This window comes from Chelonia mydas, chromosome 23, assembly GCF_015237465.2.
Source record: "Chelonia mydas isolate rCheMyd1 chromosome 23, rCheMyd1.pri.v2, whole genome shotgun sequence".
Classification (NCBI taxonomy): Eukaryota; Metazoa; Chordata; order Testudines; family Cheloniidae; genus Chelonia; species Chelonia mydas.
In genome coordinates, this window is record NC_051263.2 from 4671941 (window position 1) to 4689502 (window position 17562).

General features: G+C 46.1%; 1 protein-coding gene across 2 annotated transcripts in view; it reads right to left on the minus strand.

Annotated features, from left to right (window-relative positions):
• Positions 1-6703: 6703 nt before the first annotated feature.
• The window catches only part of ARHGAP35 (Rho GTPase activating protein 35), a 104002-nt gene continuing 93143 nt past the window's right edge, over positions 6704-17562 (minus strand). For both annotated transcript variants that reach the window (XM_037884294.2, XM_043534482.1), the window contains exons 6-7: positions 13918-14023; positions 6704-13266 (exon numbers count right to left, since the gene is read on the minus strand). In XM_037884294.2, the coding sequence (XP_037740222.1) occupies positions 12906-13266; positions 13918-14023 (467 nt within the window). In that variant the 3' untranslated portion in view covers positions 6704-12905. The remainder of the gene's footprint in view (positions 13267-13917; positions 14024-17562) is intronic.

Sequence of the window (17562 nt, forward strand, 5' to 3'; positions counted from 1 at the left end):
GCTTGGAGACCTGCAAATGCTTCTTGGCTGGGGGAGAGTCAGGACTGGAAGGAACAGCTCAAGCACTAGGTCTTGATTGTACTGTCTCCGGGACCCAAACAGGAAATGCTGTTGTTCACTTGGAACTGGAACTGTTTAAGCCTCTGTACCGACGATATCAACAACCTTCCCCCTTTCCTGCCAGCCCTAGTAAAAACGTTTCCCTTAGCCACGGAAAACAATCCCAAATATACATACAAACTAACCCTTTGGTCTGACCTAGTATGGCTGTTGTTATGTTCATGTGTGAGTAATTACTGGGACCCGCCAGGGCTAGTGACTACAAGGCTAGGCTGCAAAACCACCTACACAGTGCTTTCCTCCATGACATGGTACACTGGGCACACTACTGGCACCCTAGGGGTTTGGGTACAAAGTAACCCCAATAATTACAGTACAGCATCTACAACTGTGCCTGGAGGCACTGGAGGTGGAGTCTCACAAAGGGTACCATGATAATCCAAGAGGCCATATGACCTAGAAGGACCAGACAATGGTCCGACCATTCCTGAGAGCTCAGGCGGCCGATGAGGTTTCTCGCCACCAGGAATCTGTCCTACGATAATCGTGCTTTTGCTGAAACCCAGTTCAGATTTGTGCCGATAAAGTCTACAGCCTGCGGAGGGGTTAGAAAGTGGACTTTTCTAGATCTACCTGCAATCCTGATGAGTGAAAGAAGTCGAGGCCCCGCTGTTTGAACCTCCTGATACAATCATCTCTCGAGAGCCAGTCGTGGAGGTAAGATGAACCAGGCTGCCGTGGCAACGTGGGTACCCTGGTACCACGGTCAGTACTTACGTGAAAACTCTTGGGGCTGCTGAGGGGCTGAAGGGGAGCGGTCCATATGGAACGTACTCTAGGCCCATGGCAAAGTGCAGGAATTCCCATGCACTAGACGAATGACTGTATGAAAACAGGCAACCTTCAGATTTAGAGAAGCAAACCAGTTGCTCTCTGGGCCCCAGGGAGGAACTCGTGGAGGCCAAGTTGTCATCCTGACTGGTGTATGAAGATATTCAGTTGTCTGAGGTCCAGGATGGGTCTCCAGCCCATACCTCTTTTTTTGGTTGAGGACAAGGAAAGATCTGGAATAGAAGGCCTGCACTGAGGTGGCAATGGATCTATCGTCCCAAGCTGGATCAGAGAATCCACCTCCTCTTGTGAGAGGGGTCCGTGAAGAGGGATGGGAAGTGGGCTTTCAGGGTAGAAGCAGAGAGAAATGTAACCAGTGGACAGGATATCTAGGACCCGTTTGTTCGACGCAATATGCTGCCACATTTGGGAGAAAACTGGCCAAGGGTGTGGGGATAACCCGTGGTGTGGAGACTGGTTGGCAGTTCTCGAACGTCCCGCCAAAGTGACATCCTGGCAAAGGCCATTTCCAGGATAGGAATGGTGTGTGTGAGAGAGAGAGACAGACAGACATACACACACTCTGGTGAAGACAGGGCTGGGAACAGGACAGTACGTATAAACAAGGTGGCTTGGGAGTACTTCCTCCGAGGTGCTGGGGTGTACATCCCCAAGGAGCAGAGGTTCTGCATGAGCATCCATAAGGGAATGAAGTGATTCATCTGTTTTCTCGCTCAAAAAGTTATCCCCAAAGGGAGAGTTAGCGTTGCTAGGACCTCTCTGGGGAACCCAGAGGATAGCAGCCAGGAATCCAGCTGATGTCGCCATGGAGCGGGAAGCTGCATCGGCTGCATCCAATAACGCTTGGAGAGATGATCTGGCTAACAATTTTCCTTTGTCAAGGATGGTCTGGAACTGCAGCCTGAGCTCCTGTGGCAGCTTGTTAGTTGAATTCCAGCAATTTGTTGGACATTATAAAGTCATACTTGGACATTAATGCCTGGTAGTTTGCTATGCAGAATAGTAGACTGGCCGATGAGAAATTTTTTCTGCCAGCAAGATGCAGTCTCTTTGGCATCCTTGTCCAAAGGAGTGGACCAAGGTTGGTGCATCCTCTTACAGGCCATGACCGCCTGGATCAACAGGTAGTTAGGACTGGGGTTAGAAAATAGATATTCTTCCCCTTTGGACCATGTGAAGTACTTTTTCTCAGCCCTTTTTGGACTCTGAGAACACATAGCAAGAGAGCGCCAGAACACCTTAGCAGGTTCTAATACGGCCTCATTATTCGGAAGCACCACTTTGCTAGGGCCTGTAGTTTGGAGGATGTCCAAACACTTGTGAGTCCTGAGTTTCGTCCAGGGGAATCTGAGGAGGAAGAATGTGTTGCCGGTGGAACAGTCAGCTGGTACTTGGAACTGGCGAAGGACTTAGCATGGGTGCGGGAATGTCCAAAAGAATTGTTGACTTGGCGATTGCCCTGTTCTGTTCATTCCCCCTGAAGCATCTGTCATAGGCCACTGTCAGGATACTGGGCTGGACGGACCATTGGTCTGACCCCGTACAGCCATTCTTACGACTCTGGATGAGCGTAGATTGCCAGGACTTTGACAATGGAATACTCAGGCCTAGCTGGCGGAGAGTTGGGGGAGGAGGGGGACCTTTGTCTCGGGGTTGATCCGATAATGGAGGTTTGGGTTGGGCCGAGAGCGTCGGGACTGCCAAGGAGGACTTCTTCAGTGCGGTACCACATCCAGGCTCTCCATGAGCTCCAGACACACCCTACCAGGGTAGGGAGTCTCACTCAGTCCAGAGGGCAAGGGGACAGAAGTCATTTCCTTAGAGGTCTTAGAAGGTGATTAATCCTGCTTCTTCTGGGAGTATTTGCCCTTTACCCTTACCCTTCTCAGACGGGGCCTTGGATCTGACCTCTTAGGAGCCAGAGCTAGGGAGCACCACTGCCAGAGGGACAATACTCAGTGGCTGCAGTCGATGTGCCAGAGAATGTGAAGGCCCAGGATCGGGGCCTTGCGGAAAGAGCCACTGAGTGTCCGCAAAGCCAGGAGTCATGAGACTGTCTAGTCTGAGCATGGTGGGGCTGGGGGTGTGTGTGGAGGGGGGCAGGAGGAACAGAACGACAGATCTCGCCCATAGATGGAACGCACGATACCCTGAGGCTGCACAAGCAGCTGTGGTGTGGATCACTGCCTGGGAAAGACCCAAGGGCAAGGTTTGAAGCCTGGTATTTTGGGCATACCAGGTGCCCCAGATGGTGGGAGTAATGGGGAGGGGGGACGACACCCAAAAATTATCTAACAAGAAAAATCTATTTCCAATAACTGTGTGTTTTGAGCAGGAACTCTAGGAAAAGCTGTGGACACGGAGGGGTTCCATCTCAGACCATGAGAGGCAGTCAGTCCACACTGCCCCCTATTGCCCACGGTTCAGAGCACAAGGAGGCATTGTGAGACCAGACAACGTTATTGAAAAATCGCCTGGTCTCAGGCAGACAGAGCACACACACACACACCCCCAGTGACTATCCATTGGGACCATCACTCAAAAAAAGAAGTGTTCGTTTACTCCATTTAAAGCAAATATTTGTGGCTTTTAGCTAAGGTTGCTCTGCATTATGATCCTTTCAGAGCTCAAATGAAAGACGTGTTAGACTTGAGTCTAGGACATCCCTAGGGGAAAACTCAGCTGCAGGAACTAGTGCTGGTGGTTCAGTAGATGGCCCCATCTTCTCAGTCAGTGTCTTCGGGTATTGTGACAACAGGGGCTAGGAGTGCATTGGAAGAACTAATCCAGGGCTCTGGATGCCCACTGAACACCCAAGCTCACTTTCTCCCTGAGGACAGAGTGGTCAATTCCAATGCAGGCGATTCCATTCTCCTTTCCTTCCTCATGCCGTTTCAATTGGATCCAGCATCGTAGCCGCTCCTTTAATACTGCCTTACTAAGCTGCTTGGCCTCTAGGTGCTCACGCTCAATAACTGAGCACAGCTGAGACCAGTTTCAGGATTTGGGGTGCTGCAGAGACCCTTTGTTCATTGCAGCCTTCTGGTACCATCAAAATGTTTCAGGGTCTCCTCTCCTCCCCTAAAAAACTGAAAATATCCTCAGCATTGAAACATTCCCAGGAAACATCCCAGTTTCCACAAGCCATTTTCCAGCAGCAAAACGTTCCATTGGCCAATTTTCAGCCAGCTGGAGTTTATATCATGTTGGCTGCAGGTATGATTCCATGCAGCAGAAGGCAGCAAGGATACACACACACACACACACACACACACACTCACTCTCTCTCTCTCACACACAGAGACACCCCATCCATATAGGCTTAGAAACTTTTGATTTCCTTTCCCAGGAGGGAAGAGGAGTTCTGTGTAGCTAGAACGCTTGTACCTTCCACCAACTGAAGTTGGTCCAGTAGAAGATATTACCTCACCCACCTTGTCGTGCTCACGTTCTGTTCCCTTACAAAGAAACAACTGCAAGATCCTGCCCTCGCACATTCCAGGTGGGCCACAGAGCCACCCTGCTGAGGATAGCCCATGCCGGATCATACCTCCTTTCCCCTGCTGCTGCTTCCGTGGCCACTTCCTCACTTTTCCTCTGAAATGTCAACAAAACCCATAATGGACCAGACCCCTTGGGTGAAGCAATGGAGATGGAACAAGGAGCATTGTCAGGTAGAGGCTTCATTGCCAGTTCTGTCCCACCCATAGCCACAGCACTGTAAATATGTGAGAGTCCATGCCTGTGGAGATGTGGGTTCAATACCCTGGTCTGCAAGTATTTCTACCAAAATTAGATAGAGACATGTATCCCAAATAGATTTAGTACAATAACTTTGACGAAAAAATGTATTTCTGGTAATACGAGTTTTTCATCCAAAACAAAAAAGTTTAAGCCCCAACAGGATGCTGATGGATACACTCTTTATGTGCAGCTCCTATCACACGAGCACATGTGCGTCAGTAGCTAATGGTGGATAAAGACTTCTCCATTAGCAGTTACATTTACACCTACCACACCTCTGTTTCTGTCCAGCCCTTGTGCAATGCCAAAACCCAGCTTGATCCTTAAAAAAAAAAAAAGCTTTGGAAATTAATATACAAAAATACTTAGCTGTGCTACGCATAACATACCTGACTCAACTCCCCTGAAAGCAGCAGTAATGGCAGTGGGTAGTTGATAAAAGGATTTGTGGAGAAGGGAAAGTTAAAGGGGGACAGCTAAGGTTGCCTTGGGTGTTACGGTAAGGCGTACGCCTCCAGGTGACTAGGGATTACGGACTGTTAGTGGCATAACTTTTCACACCCTTGCTTGTGAATCAGGTATGCGGTGTAACTGCTTCATGACAAAGTTTGTGTATTAAGAGAGACAAGCCTCCCATTGCCAGTTTCCTTCATTTTTTTCTTCCTGGGAGAAACTACCTTTCACTTTGCAGGGTTCCAGTTAGACTTTACAACGCAGAGCCGCCCCCATCCCCTACCCGGAGGATCGGGTGGCAATAAGTGTTCTAAGGAAGGGGGATACATGCACCTAGAGGCACTGACCCCTCAGATGAGATCATGCTAAATACACCTCTCGCACCTGAAAAGCCCTACCAGCCAGCACCCCGCCCCAACTCATCCCCACTGTTCCATGGGGTGGAAGATGTTCCTTAGCAAGTCCCGCTCAACGGGCTCCCAGCACTGGGTGCAGCATAGGATTAGGAACTGGAGTGCTTGTCTCCCTCCCAAGGAAGGAACCAGTGGCAGAGAGCAGAGGCAGGCATAAGGCGACTCTTTTCGGAACATGAAGATAAATTAACGGCTGCAGATTGATACCCATGCACCTGCAGCAATGTAAGGGTTAAACCATTGGTGGAAGGAAGAATAAAAAGGTGAACACGTTTAATATTTTAATTAGCGTCATTTACCAACCCAGATCCCCAGCAGAGCTTCCTTTTAGTGACACTGGAAGGTTTGCACTAGGCTCAAGGGAAGAATACAGCCACCTCTATATGTAGTAACGACAGGTAAAATTTTCTAAATTGCTTATATGACTTAGGAGCCTAAACCTTAAATCGCTTGAAAATGGGACTTAGGAGCTTTTGAAAATTACACCAAGTTCTAGTTAGTAAAGTTACTGATCCACTCAGCAGCAAAAACCAATGACGTGGGGAACTTTTAGGACCAGTTATTTCTGCCCTTTGGTTACATAGCCATCTGTGTACAGCAGTGGCATGTGCAGTTGGGCCTAAATCATTTTGAAAACCTGGCCCACAGAGTCATTAGTCTCCATGGTCAACACTCCCCACAGACGAATGGGCCAGTTCTCACATCTCAGAGCTGTGCTCAGGCTGTTTTTACCAGCACTCCTTCACTTCAGAGTTGGACTGTTATCTTCACAATGTACACAAGGGCTACATCTGTTTCTGAAGAAAAAGCTTACTATCCAGTGTGAGATTCTCTTCTTCAGAGGAGCTGATAAATACAGCAAGCAGCTCAGGAGTTTGACACGCCAGCTCCGGACAGTGTGGTTTTCCCCCCTACCATAGCACACCAGTACCGTGATACTCAAATACAAAGGACAGGTTTCTCCAGGACTGACCAAATAACTACCCTGTCCCCCCGTCGGTGATTTGTTTCTGATAGACATTTAACTTCCCTATGCCTGCACCATGAAGCCTGCCTTGGTGGACTGTTGGACAGCCTGCAGCGACACTGCCTACCCTCCAGAGCAGACAAAGAGAAACAAGACAAAGAGGGGAAGCCACCAGAAGAAACTGCCGCATGGGTTGGTTTTGGAGGGATCTCTCTTTTTTTTTTTTTTTTTTTACAAGATTGATTTATTAACTATGATACATATCACGTAAGGCCTTTAAGTTTTTACACCATTCCCATTGAGACAATTACAATACTCTGTAGCAAATACATGATTTTTTTTTTTTTTAACTCAGCAGAAAACGGGCCCTTTGGCCCAGAGCTTTAAACATTATCATGCACTAATTGGATTGGCCCTGGAAAATACCACAAATTGTTAAAAATGTCCTTAAAAGAAGCGTAAAAGGAAATATATTCTATCACCAATAACTAAAGGATGTAGCTGTTAGGCCCCTAAAAATACAAAGAAATAACCGTTATACTTTTCTTTACATACAGATCTTCACTTTTTTTTTTCCTGCAAAAAACTTGTTTCGGGCACATACTTAGCTGGAACTACTAACACATTTTAATACCATTAATACGTTTTTTTTTTCTTCTTCTTGAACTCAAAATATTTGTTAATTCAACATATATAGAGATCATTTTACATGTGAAAATACAAGTACCAGAAAAATAAGCTGGGTGCAGTACTAATCCAACTTTTCAGGACAAGTTTTATTCCCATACAATTTAAGAGACAGATTTTTGTTTTTAAAATGTACACAGGGAAAAAATTAAGGATTTTTTTATTTAAACAATAACTTATGTCCTGCCTTAAACTAAATTTAAAATACAATATTCCTATTGTATTTCAATTTTACAAAAAGGGTTTTTAAACCTAGCAATAAAAACTAGGACCTATTACACAGGAAGAGGGGAGAAAAAAAACAGTGGGAGCTCTGCAAATCAATGCAGCGCTCTGGGTTAGAGTGACAGACAGACTGAATGACACATACTTGAATGAGGAAATGATTTAGGGAAACAAACTGTACGTGACTGTACAAAAAAATCAGACTCTGGACCACAGTTGCTGAGTCACTGAAATTAAAGACGAATAATCAGCACAGCAATTAAAGTGGAAGTGGTTAAAAAATTCATTATACCACTCCGATGACTGTTTAACAACTATGAAATGTTACAGGTATAATCACTGATGAAATGTAATTGCCAAGTATAAGAGCCGAGCACAGCTGAAACGAAGAGCTGGCTACATGTCCGGAAACGCTCCCTAGTGTCCGATAAGCATCCTTCTCCAATCTTCTTCAATCGGGTTCTTTTAAACAAGTGACTTAAACCTCAGCTGCCTGTAATCTATTTAAAAGGGTTAAATTTTACTTTAAAATAACACAGAATAGCAAGGATCATGGATGCTCCGAGTTACACAAGAAAGGAAAAACAGAATCACAGAAAAGCTGGAGAGCACTGGATTAATGAAGCAGGTCCTAAGCGCTTCCAAAAAACACATGAAGAAAACATCCATTTGCCTGACAAAACAAATGAACACTTTGGAAGAATTTTACCACTATCTCTATGATAGGTACCATAGACTACATGGGCAGGGAAGCAGACACATTTCCAGCCTCTAGCAGAACACTCTCCTAGGGAGATAAGCTGCACACTGGATTGCTGATTTAGCCACGTGGTGAGCACACAGCCAAGATAGTTTTCAAAATGCAACTAGAAGCTAAAGACTTTTCAAATTTCCACCCTTCGGTGCCTACTTTTCCTCCGCACCCTTCCCGCCTGCAGTAGGAACAATGCTGTTCATGGAACACAACCACATTACTCCAGGGGGAATTCTGCGCCACTGTGCACACGCAGAATTCATGTGTCATGCAGAATGTTTTGTCTCAGCAGAAAATACATTCTGTGGACAAATTCTGCAGTTACGCCTTTCTCCCACCAGGGGTCACTGTTGCTGTGCCACTCCTGGGCAGGAGCAACCCCAGCTGCTGCTAAGGAAGAGGAGAAGCGGCATTCTTCACAGTGCCCTGCCCATGGGGCCAGGTCAAGAGGCACAGGATATTGGGGGACGGACAGTGTGGGGCACATGGGGGTTCTGGGGGGTCATAGATTGGAGTTCAAAAGGGCTAGCGGGGGGACAGACTGGGGCAGAGGCTGAATGGGAGGGGAGATGCAGTGACACATGGAGACTGGGAGGGGTGATGAGGGTACAGGGACACATGGGGGAGAAGAGGTGGGTGACAGCGACATATGGGGACAGGCCAGATGTGCCTAACTGAATGAGACAGGCTAGGTGTCAGCCAGCGTCCACATGTGGGAGGCTCCCCAAAAATCCCTCTCCCTCCCACAAAAAAACCCCAAACCCCATTCCATACTTTTCCCACCCACATCCAACAATTCCCCAAGTTCATATCCAGGCTCCTTCCCCACAATTACTTCCCTCTCCCTCAGCTCCTCCATTTGCCTGGACTCCCCCAAGTCTTTGCACTGCTTCTGAGGGGTTCGGGAAACAGATTTCTGTATTGTAGTGTAAATGAATGATTACTCAAAGTTCTGTATTTATACGTCTAGTAAGGAATCTATTTGTCAAAAAACATTTCTTCAGTCTTTTTGTTATCTGTATTGTTACAGACATACTTGCGGTATTTTGAAATAAATTACCAAAATAATTGAAACTGATGTGATTATATTATGTTATTTTGACAAATAAAATATGCAGAATTTTAAAATATTGTGAGCAGAATTTTTAATTTTTTTGGCGCAGAATTCCCCCAGGAGTACCACATGCGTGATGAAGCCAAACATGCACTTCTTGTCTGCTCTAGAGCCGTTGTCTCCACTGTACAGAAAAACCACATTCCCCAGAACACAGAGAAGTCTTGACCATTTGTAAAGCACAGGTTGCATGAAAAGGACGTGAAAAACTTAGTGTGTGAGGTACAGGCAGAACGTTACTGCTCCGGGAGGGACAGACGGTTAACGCCTGTCAATGAGAAGCAACCAATCAGGTGCTTTGCAAACAGGTATATGCCAGGTGATTGGAGACAATACGTTCTGCAAAAATACATCTCTTTCCCTTAGGGTGGGCCTGCTAGTCTATCTTCACAGCAGGCAACTCCAGGGTCTTTCAGGGTAGAACAGAAGTAGTTAGCAAATCCCGTAGGAAATCAATCAGCAGTGTGTTTGTTTTTTAAAAATGAGGTACATTATTTCCATCCTATGGGCAAAAGCAGGCTCCCCTTCTGCATCTAGAACCTCAGACTAGATCAGTACAATTACAATGGCTGAGCCCTTCCTACACCCCCCACACCTCGCTGCTTCAGTCAGCAATATACACAAATTGAGGACAAAATCTCAAGGCCACAGATGGGTGACTGGGTAGAACCAGCCTCTGCACAGTAGAGGAATCCAGGATGGGAGTTCCTGAGACTAATTGCTTTAATTCTCAGGCAGAACAACAAGAACTGATCAGTGTCTCGGGGGAAGAATGCACTACTGCTCTGCAGGGAATGGGATTTTTTTTTTTTTTTTTTTGGTGAAGGAAGGGGTCCTATCCTCCCAACATCCTCAGACAGGACGGCTCTGTTCTGAGCAGGCTTTGGAAAGAGGTACCAAAAAGCTGTCTAGAGAGAAGTTTAGCATCAGACCTACAGAAAGGCACGGAAACAAACCTTTTTACACAAAGCAAAATGACCCCAAAGAATCGAAAGGAAGAACACCAAAAAAAAACCTTTCCCACCCTACTGCCTACAGAGAAGCAAGAGAGTCCAACAGAGCACAGATGGGTCCTTATTTTATGGTGAAAGGTTTGAAAGGAATCAACCTTGGGGTTCAAATCTCCTCCACTCAGAACGTTAGCATCATACATGCACAACCTAAGGGCTTTTGGGGAAGGGAGCGGGTTCACGTTCTAAAAAACCATCATCCAGTATTTACATAAAAGCTTTTCTTTTAAAGCATGAGAATATAAAACTCGGAGGAATGCTATAAGAAGTACTTTCAAGCACATTATTCTGTCATAGGTATAACTTTAAATGCAGTTTTGTCAGTACATAAATAACCCAGCTTATTTATAGGAGGGATTCAATTCACTGAGAGCTGGCTCTGCATGCCGAAGGGCATAAGGAGGGCAGGGCGTGCTTTGAGGCTATGTTTGTTTTTAATTTTGTTTTTAATTGCCTAGATATAGGGACTCAAACATCCTTGAAAGATAAAAGATAGTGATAAACCACAGATCCCATACTAAAGTGCGAGGAGACACAGGAGGATCTTTGTAGGGATTTCTCCCATTGGTACCATAGAAACTCCAGTTAAAAACTGCCCTATGTTACTGAGGATTAGGGAGGCCACACAGAGAGAGGAGATGGGGAGATAACACAGGTTTAAGAGGTGATTCGCACACACAGCAGCGTACGTGTGGGAAAGGAGGAGGAGGAAGGTGACATGCGCACACGACAGTCTAGAGGGGCCGGGGATAGGACGGTAGGGCTGTGGGCAGGACCGAACGACACGCACACAGCACATGCAAATGGAGGTGAGGGAGAGGACAGCAGGTACAGCAGTTCAGGTGCCAAATTAGCACTTTGCATGTCACATAGCACTAGTTAAGCCTGCACATGCTTTTCTGTGGTGGCACCATACCAGGGATCCAAGTACAGATCCTGCAGGCAGGTCCAAGAGGGAGCCTTGAGAACCTACCATCCTTTTCACTCATGCACAGCTTTTTTCCCCCACCAACTCCCCTTCAACATTCACGCCCTACCTTTCTTACTAATTTTGTGGCATCAACCAGCAGCAGGTGTTAATGCAGTGAATGGCCGCCACACTTTGTCAAAAAGCCAAAGTGTGTCACCTAACTGCTACCAGCTGGAGATACAAGGAGGGCCTGGAAGGTCATCCCTCTCCCACGATGCCATCAGGCTGGCTACATTTTTTTTTTTTAAGCAAACAAAATCAGAGCCTTGAGGGGACACCAGTAACGTACTCCACCCTCCCCGTTTAGCGGGGATACTCGCACCGAGTGTTACCCACAAAGCCAGAATGTCCTCAAGGTTTACAGAGGCTTCAGCAGCCACCCAATTGTGGGCTGCTACGAGTGTCTTACTACTGCAGTCCCTGCCATGGACCAGTTAGCTGCAATGCTGTCCGTGCCTTCGGAGCCCTGTGACACACTGCAGACACACGCTTCCCTCACCACTTCATTGCACAATAAGTGCTGGACTGAAAAACCTTTCCACCGACAAAAGAAATAAGTGTTCTAGTCCCACCACCTGCCCCCCACCCTCCCCATACACAGTTTAACAAAAGAGTTTCAGTAACAATAGTGTTGTAAAGGAATCAAAATCCAGCTTGTCTGATAGTAAACATCTACTGTGTTTCCAAACCTCTCGTCCTGTAAGTGCTAATGCCAAATTCTACCAGGGTGAGAGATATGTAGTGATTTGTCAAGGAAAAGGCAAGGCTAAGCTAAATCAAGGGCAGCCGCACAAGCCTGAACTCTCCTAAGGAACCTTCTGCACAGTAGTTCTGCTTCCAAGGAAAAGGGGCCATTGATCTGTGCCACATCTCTCAGCTCTTGATTAAAACCAGTGGATGGTGGGAACATGTTCGTTTTCCAGTGTTCCTTTGTTCTGAAGGGAGATTCCTCTCACTTCCCACCCTGGTCATCAGTTAAGTCAGAGAAAGTTACATTCTAGCTTTGTCCAAACACAAAGCTGTACTTTTTATAGAGATACCGGGTCCAGACCTGTGGCGATGCAGCTTTCAGAGTAGCTACGCTGATCTCCTAGCAGTGAGATTGTTCTGAGTGATGGTCCCCATGATCAGTGAATTCTCGCTCTTTCTTTTTTTTTTTTTTTAAAAAAGTGTTGGATGAGCCTCAACCATATCCTGTGGAACGTGTCTGCGTGTTTCTGTGGCTCTGCACTCTGGCAGGATCTTTCCCGTGCACAGGCTGAGGGTGTTGCGAAGAGTCAGTCAAAGGACATGTTCTGTACAAGCAGCCAAGTGGACAGAAGCAATAGATCACAGAGCCCTAGACTCAACTCGGTAGTGTTATCATGAATATAGGCTGGCTTGGATCAGAACCAATCACACTCAAAAGTGCCCCCCCCCCAACCCCTACAAACAAGAGAAAGGTCCAATGTCCTCTTCAACCCAGCCCCAGGCACCAGTCTGGAACGCTCAAAGTTTGTGCCTGATGCCCCAACTTGTTCCTGCTTTCTCAGACTGCCAACACAGCTGAAGTTTGCAACAGGGTGGTAGAGAGAGGGGGACAGCAGAACCCTGGGTTTTCTTTCCAATCTCCACGCTGTGTGAGAAAAGACCAAATCTCCTTTCTCCCACACCAGTTCACAGTGTGTGCTGCTCTGCTTGAAGCTGGGGTGGGAGAAGAGGCTGGAGAGGAGACTGTGGTGATGGAGGAGGAGTCTGTGGTGGGGACGGCTGAGTCATCACAGGTGTGCTGGATAAGAAAGGTGTGCTGGCAGGAACCGCTGACGGAGAACTGGGTGTAGCACTGGGGGGCTCGATAATTGGTCGATTGTAGAAAAAGAAGGGGCACTGCTGGATGAAGAGTTCAATGATTGTCTGATAGGTGCGAGTTGCAGTGAGAGCGTCCATAGTGCTGAAGTCAGGTCTCATCAAGGTGGGCCAGAAGCAGATGGAGAGGTTCTCGCTCGTCATCAGATTCATTCTGTTGTTGTGACTGACCCTGCAACAGACAACAGAGAGAGGCCGTGAGCACAGTCTGTTCACAACAGGAAGAACGCTCACATATCTAGGATGTGAAGGGTACAGGGAGTAATCAGTTGGCATCCAACTCGTCCCCTTTACAGCATTATCCAAATTCCGGTGGACTAGGAAACCATGCTCAAAAACACACCCAAGCTATCGTCATGTACCTCCTGGGAGAGCTCTCCTGCTTCCCTCCCATGGGTAGTGCAGAACGGATGAATGCAGGCTCCCTGCTGACTTCTAAACTCTGCAGCACCAGAAGTGACCCTACACATCCAGAGGCAAGTGACATCCTGAGCAGAAACTAAAGGAGTTGGAGAGATGTGGCTCTAATGTAGGTTTTCCCCACAGAAGTCTGCTAGCTTTGATGTAGCAACATTTATGGAACTTAATTAGCCCCCCTGATAAATGACATGCCCGCCTAATTGGGACAACTGCCAAGGAACAAATCCACTCCAGGCTGCTTCCCTACTCTATTACAGCTGCTAAATAAGTCAACATTAGCTTAATATTGTTCCAATGCTTTGTACACAGCTTATGTTAAGAAGCTGCTCATGGAATAAAAGGGACAATCTATGTATCCAACCGCTATCCATGGTCATACAGAAGGAAGAGATCTTGTACATACTTGTTCAAATGAGAGATGACATATTTGAAGACCTCATAGTTCTCCTTGGGAAATTTCTTCAGCACCTCTTTGAGCGCATGTAGTTTCTGCTCTCTGTCATTAATTTCTGTCAAAAGGAAAAAAGCGATGAGAATCAGGAATTTCTGAGGAAGTGAAATGCTCATGAGCCTTTGATGAGCTGATTAAATACAACTCAAAGGCCGCCAGCAGCAAAGAGAACCTGCTCAAACATATGGATGTGAATCCCACTGGGTCTTCTCCAAAGAGCCAAGCATCTCAGGGAATCTGTTCAGACAAATGGCATCCTACTGTTCAATCCAAAAGTTTACCATCAGCAGCTAACCCTAAAGCCACGTGTACTTAATTGTCATGCCACAGATGGTGTAGGATAGATTCACCCTTTAAACGCAAATATCACCACATACGGAGAAGTGCTACATCCCACTTGGTTCCATGACCTCCAGGGTGCAACAGTGAGGGAGCAGATTCATAGCTCAATTAATAAGACTTCCCTATTAAGAATACATCATCCTTGATATACTGCTGTAATGCCCTTGGGGAACATAATTACCACCTTTGTATCTTCCTTTTCCATCCAGTACATGGCCTAGAAAAGCAGTCAAAGAGAGCTGTGTATGTACCTTCGAGTAAAGCATTATCAAAGACAAACACCAGGCACAGTCAGATAAGATTGGCATCCCAACACTGGATGAACAGGGATGAAAACTTGAGCACCAGGCTGGTATTTTTGATATCAAGCACATGTAAGAAAAGTAGTCCTTGTTACAACTGTGTAAGTCTCCTTCTGCACATCAGACCATAGATTGATACAGAAGGCTGCTACAGCTCTGGGTGTCTAACTTAGACACGCCCAGAGAAGCCGGGAGGGTGGGGAGGGCGCTGCAAGCTGGAATAAGCCTGGAGGCTGACAACACAAGCAATGATCTCCATCTTTTGAAGGCATCAAGATCTGGCCTTGTACCCTTCTGGCTCTAGGCCACCATTCTGAAACGGGGAGGGAAAGCAGCACTGGTACTATGTACTTCCCTACCCTGCTCCTGAGCATCCTGAACAGGTCTCCAGTGCTCTCACTCTCCTTCAAGGACAGGGCAGTGATTGGCACCTCCACCATATTTGATCATCCATAATGTACATGTAGCTCTTCAGAATAAAGGGGATAGCTTGAGCCTACCTCCCCTTCTGCACCCCTTTGCCATTATACAACACAATTAAGGGGAAGAGAGGATTTACAGGATACCCATATTTATCCCACTCTAGGTATAACCTCATCCTCTACAATCAACCTGAAGTTTCAGATATGAGCAGTCACCCATTGCTGCTACAAATCATCAGTCTTTTCCACTTGTTTCAGAAGATCCTGCTCTGGTGTTGAAGAGTAAAGGCACCTAACAACAAGCCAGATGATGTGGCTGAACACTTTGAACCTGGTTAGTTCCCGGATGGATAGCTTACCTAGGAACTGGCTGGCTTTAAGGGAGGGTTAGGGGCACTAGTACTAATCCCTGCAGCAAGGAGACAGGCAGGACTCTAGATAGGAGCAAGTTGTGCTCCTCACTGCCAGTAACTGTCCCTGATCTCTAGCATATGATTCCAACCCAGCCAACCTATATGGGACTGGGAACCACTATCGGAAGGCAGGATGGTTTGAAACCAATGAAACCAGAATGGGCAGTAGTTGAGCATTAGGCTGGAAGAGGGAAAGAACTGGTCCTTGGGAGCAAAGGTTGGTGAAGAGAGGTTTAAACTGAAATAAGCATGTCCCATCTTTTGCACCAGTTTAACTAAATTGCTTTAGAATCACACCTGTAAAACCACATGAGTACATGCTACTCTGCATGTACACAAGCTGTTGGTGATTTGGAGAATTCTCTCTCCAAACCATCGGCCTTCGCTAAAAAACTCTTTCAAAAATAATTAAATGGAAGGAAAATATGATCTTCCACTACACTGAACTGTTAACTGACAATGGTGTTCCCTGGACTCCCCCACCAAGCCCAGCTCAATACCTGAATGTTTATCAAATTTCACATGGACGAGTGTTTTATGGTTTTCCTCAAAGGTAGACCACATGCTGCTTTTAAATATCCATGAAGGGTAACATTTGGCTGTACCTGGCTCCTTCCTTGAAGCCAATGAGGCCTGTCAAACACTGTTCTGGTTATGTATTTACTATTCCAACTGTGGCTGTTTGTGTACTAAGATTCTGGAACAAAAGTATCCCATTGCTGTTAAAAGTGATTCAGCAGTACCAGGTAACAAAAGTCCCCTCCCCTTCACAGGGACTATCAGGATAATCCATTAATACTGTCAGGTGCCTGGATATGGAGATTGTAATTAAAATAAATATGAAATATACAGAAGGGAACTGAGTTAATGAGAATCTGTATTATTCATTTAAATTCTCAGCCTTAATATTTTATTTGCATTTTCCCCTCCATCGAATTGTATATATAAATTCCTGTTTGTGTGTGTACGTTTGTCTTGCATACCTCATTTAATTGCTCTGCTTAGCCCTTGGGTAGATGTATCACAAGTTAAAATGCACAGGGCTGTGCCTCTAACACACTTAAAGATGCTGTGAATATCTGTGAAAGGGTGGTAGCAATAAGGAGGACACTTAACGAAAAGGGAAATTAAATCCACCCCAGGCTCTTGCTGTTTTAATGTGCTGTCTTCACAGCAGAATCAACTAGGAGGATATGCGTGTTTTAGAAAGGCTGCTGCACAAGAATTGCTTGATTTTTCTTGCCAAGATTTCTTAAGTAAAAAAAAAATGCAAACAAAAGATGCTGTGTCAGCAATTCCCTCACACAATGGAATTTTTAGCACGTCTTTATCTTTTCTGCCTCTAGATGGCGCCATGGCAAGGCTATCCCTAACAGACCTATTTGCTTCCAGCAGGCTGAGAGACCTTAAAGATAACTGCCAGGAGAGATCCATTTTCCAGCTGAATCTATGGCTTTCCTAGCTTAATTAATATGCATTATTCCAAAGGCTCTTTCTCTAAGGGCACTGGTCATATTAACAACCCCTCACAGCTTCATCTTAAGGATAGGGGAGGAGGAAAAGAAGTGTACTGAAGGAGGCAACTATACTCTGTGGGGGGACAGACTCACTGTGTCCATTTAATCCTTTCCTCAGCATGATGTCCACTGCTAGCATTAATGCCCTCAACCACTGGTGATGGAGTTCTCTTCCCTGACATTAACCCATTTACGGAAACTTTCAGCCCACTGGACTGCCAACTAGTGTCTGGAAACCCAAGTTCAGCATTGAAAGCATTTATAAACTCCAGCTGATCCAGGAAGAAAAGCTATCTATGGAACATTGAGACATTAACAGTGTAATACACAGCCACTGCCTATCTCCCTCTATTTGTGGCAAACAGGAACATGTTCTAAAGACCCAACTGACTGTCAAGAACCATCCTTTAGGAGTGTGTATCATCAGACCCAGCTCATACAGGGCAACTAGAACCAGATATAAAATCACTGGGTTGGGCTGCAGGCCTGGCACATGAGATACCAACCGCTATAATGTATTAATTGTGGCAGCGTGGGTTCTGCTGTGAGAAGACTACTTTGGATAGATCAGGGCTTGCCTGCTGATAGAGATCGTGTATTG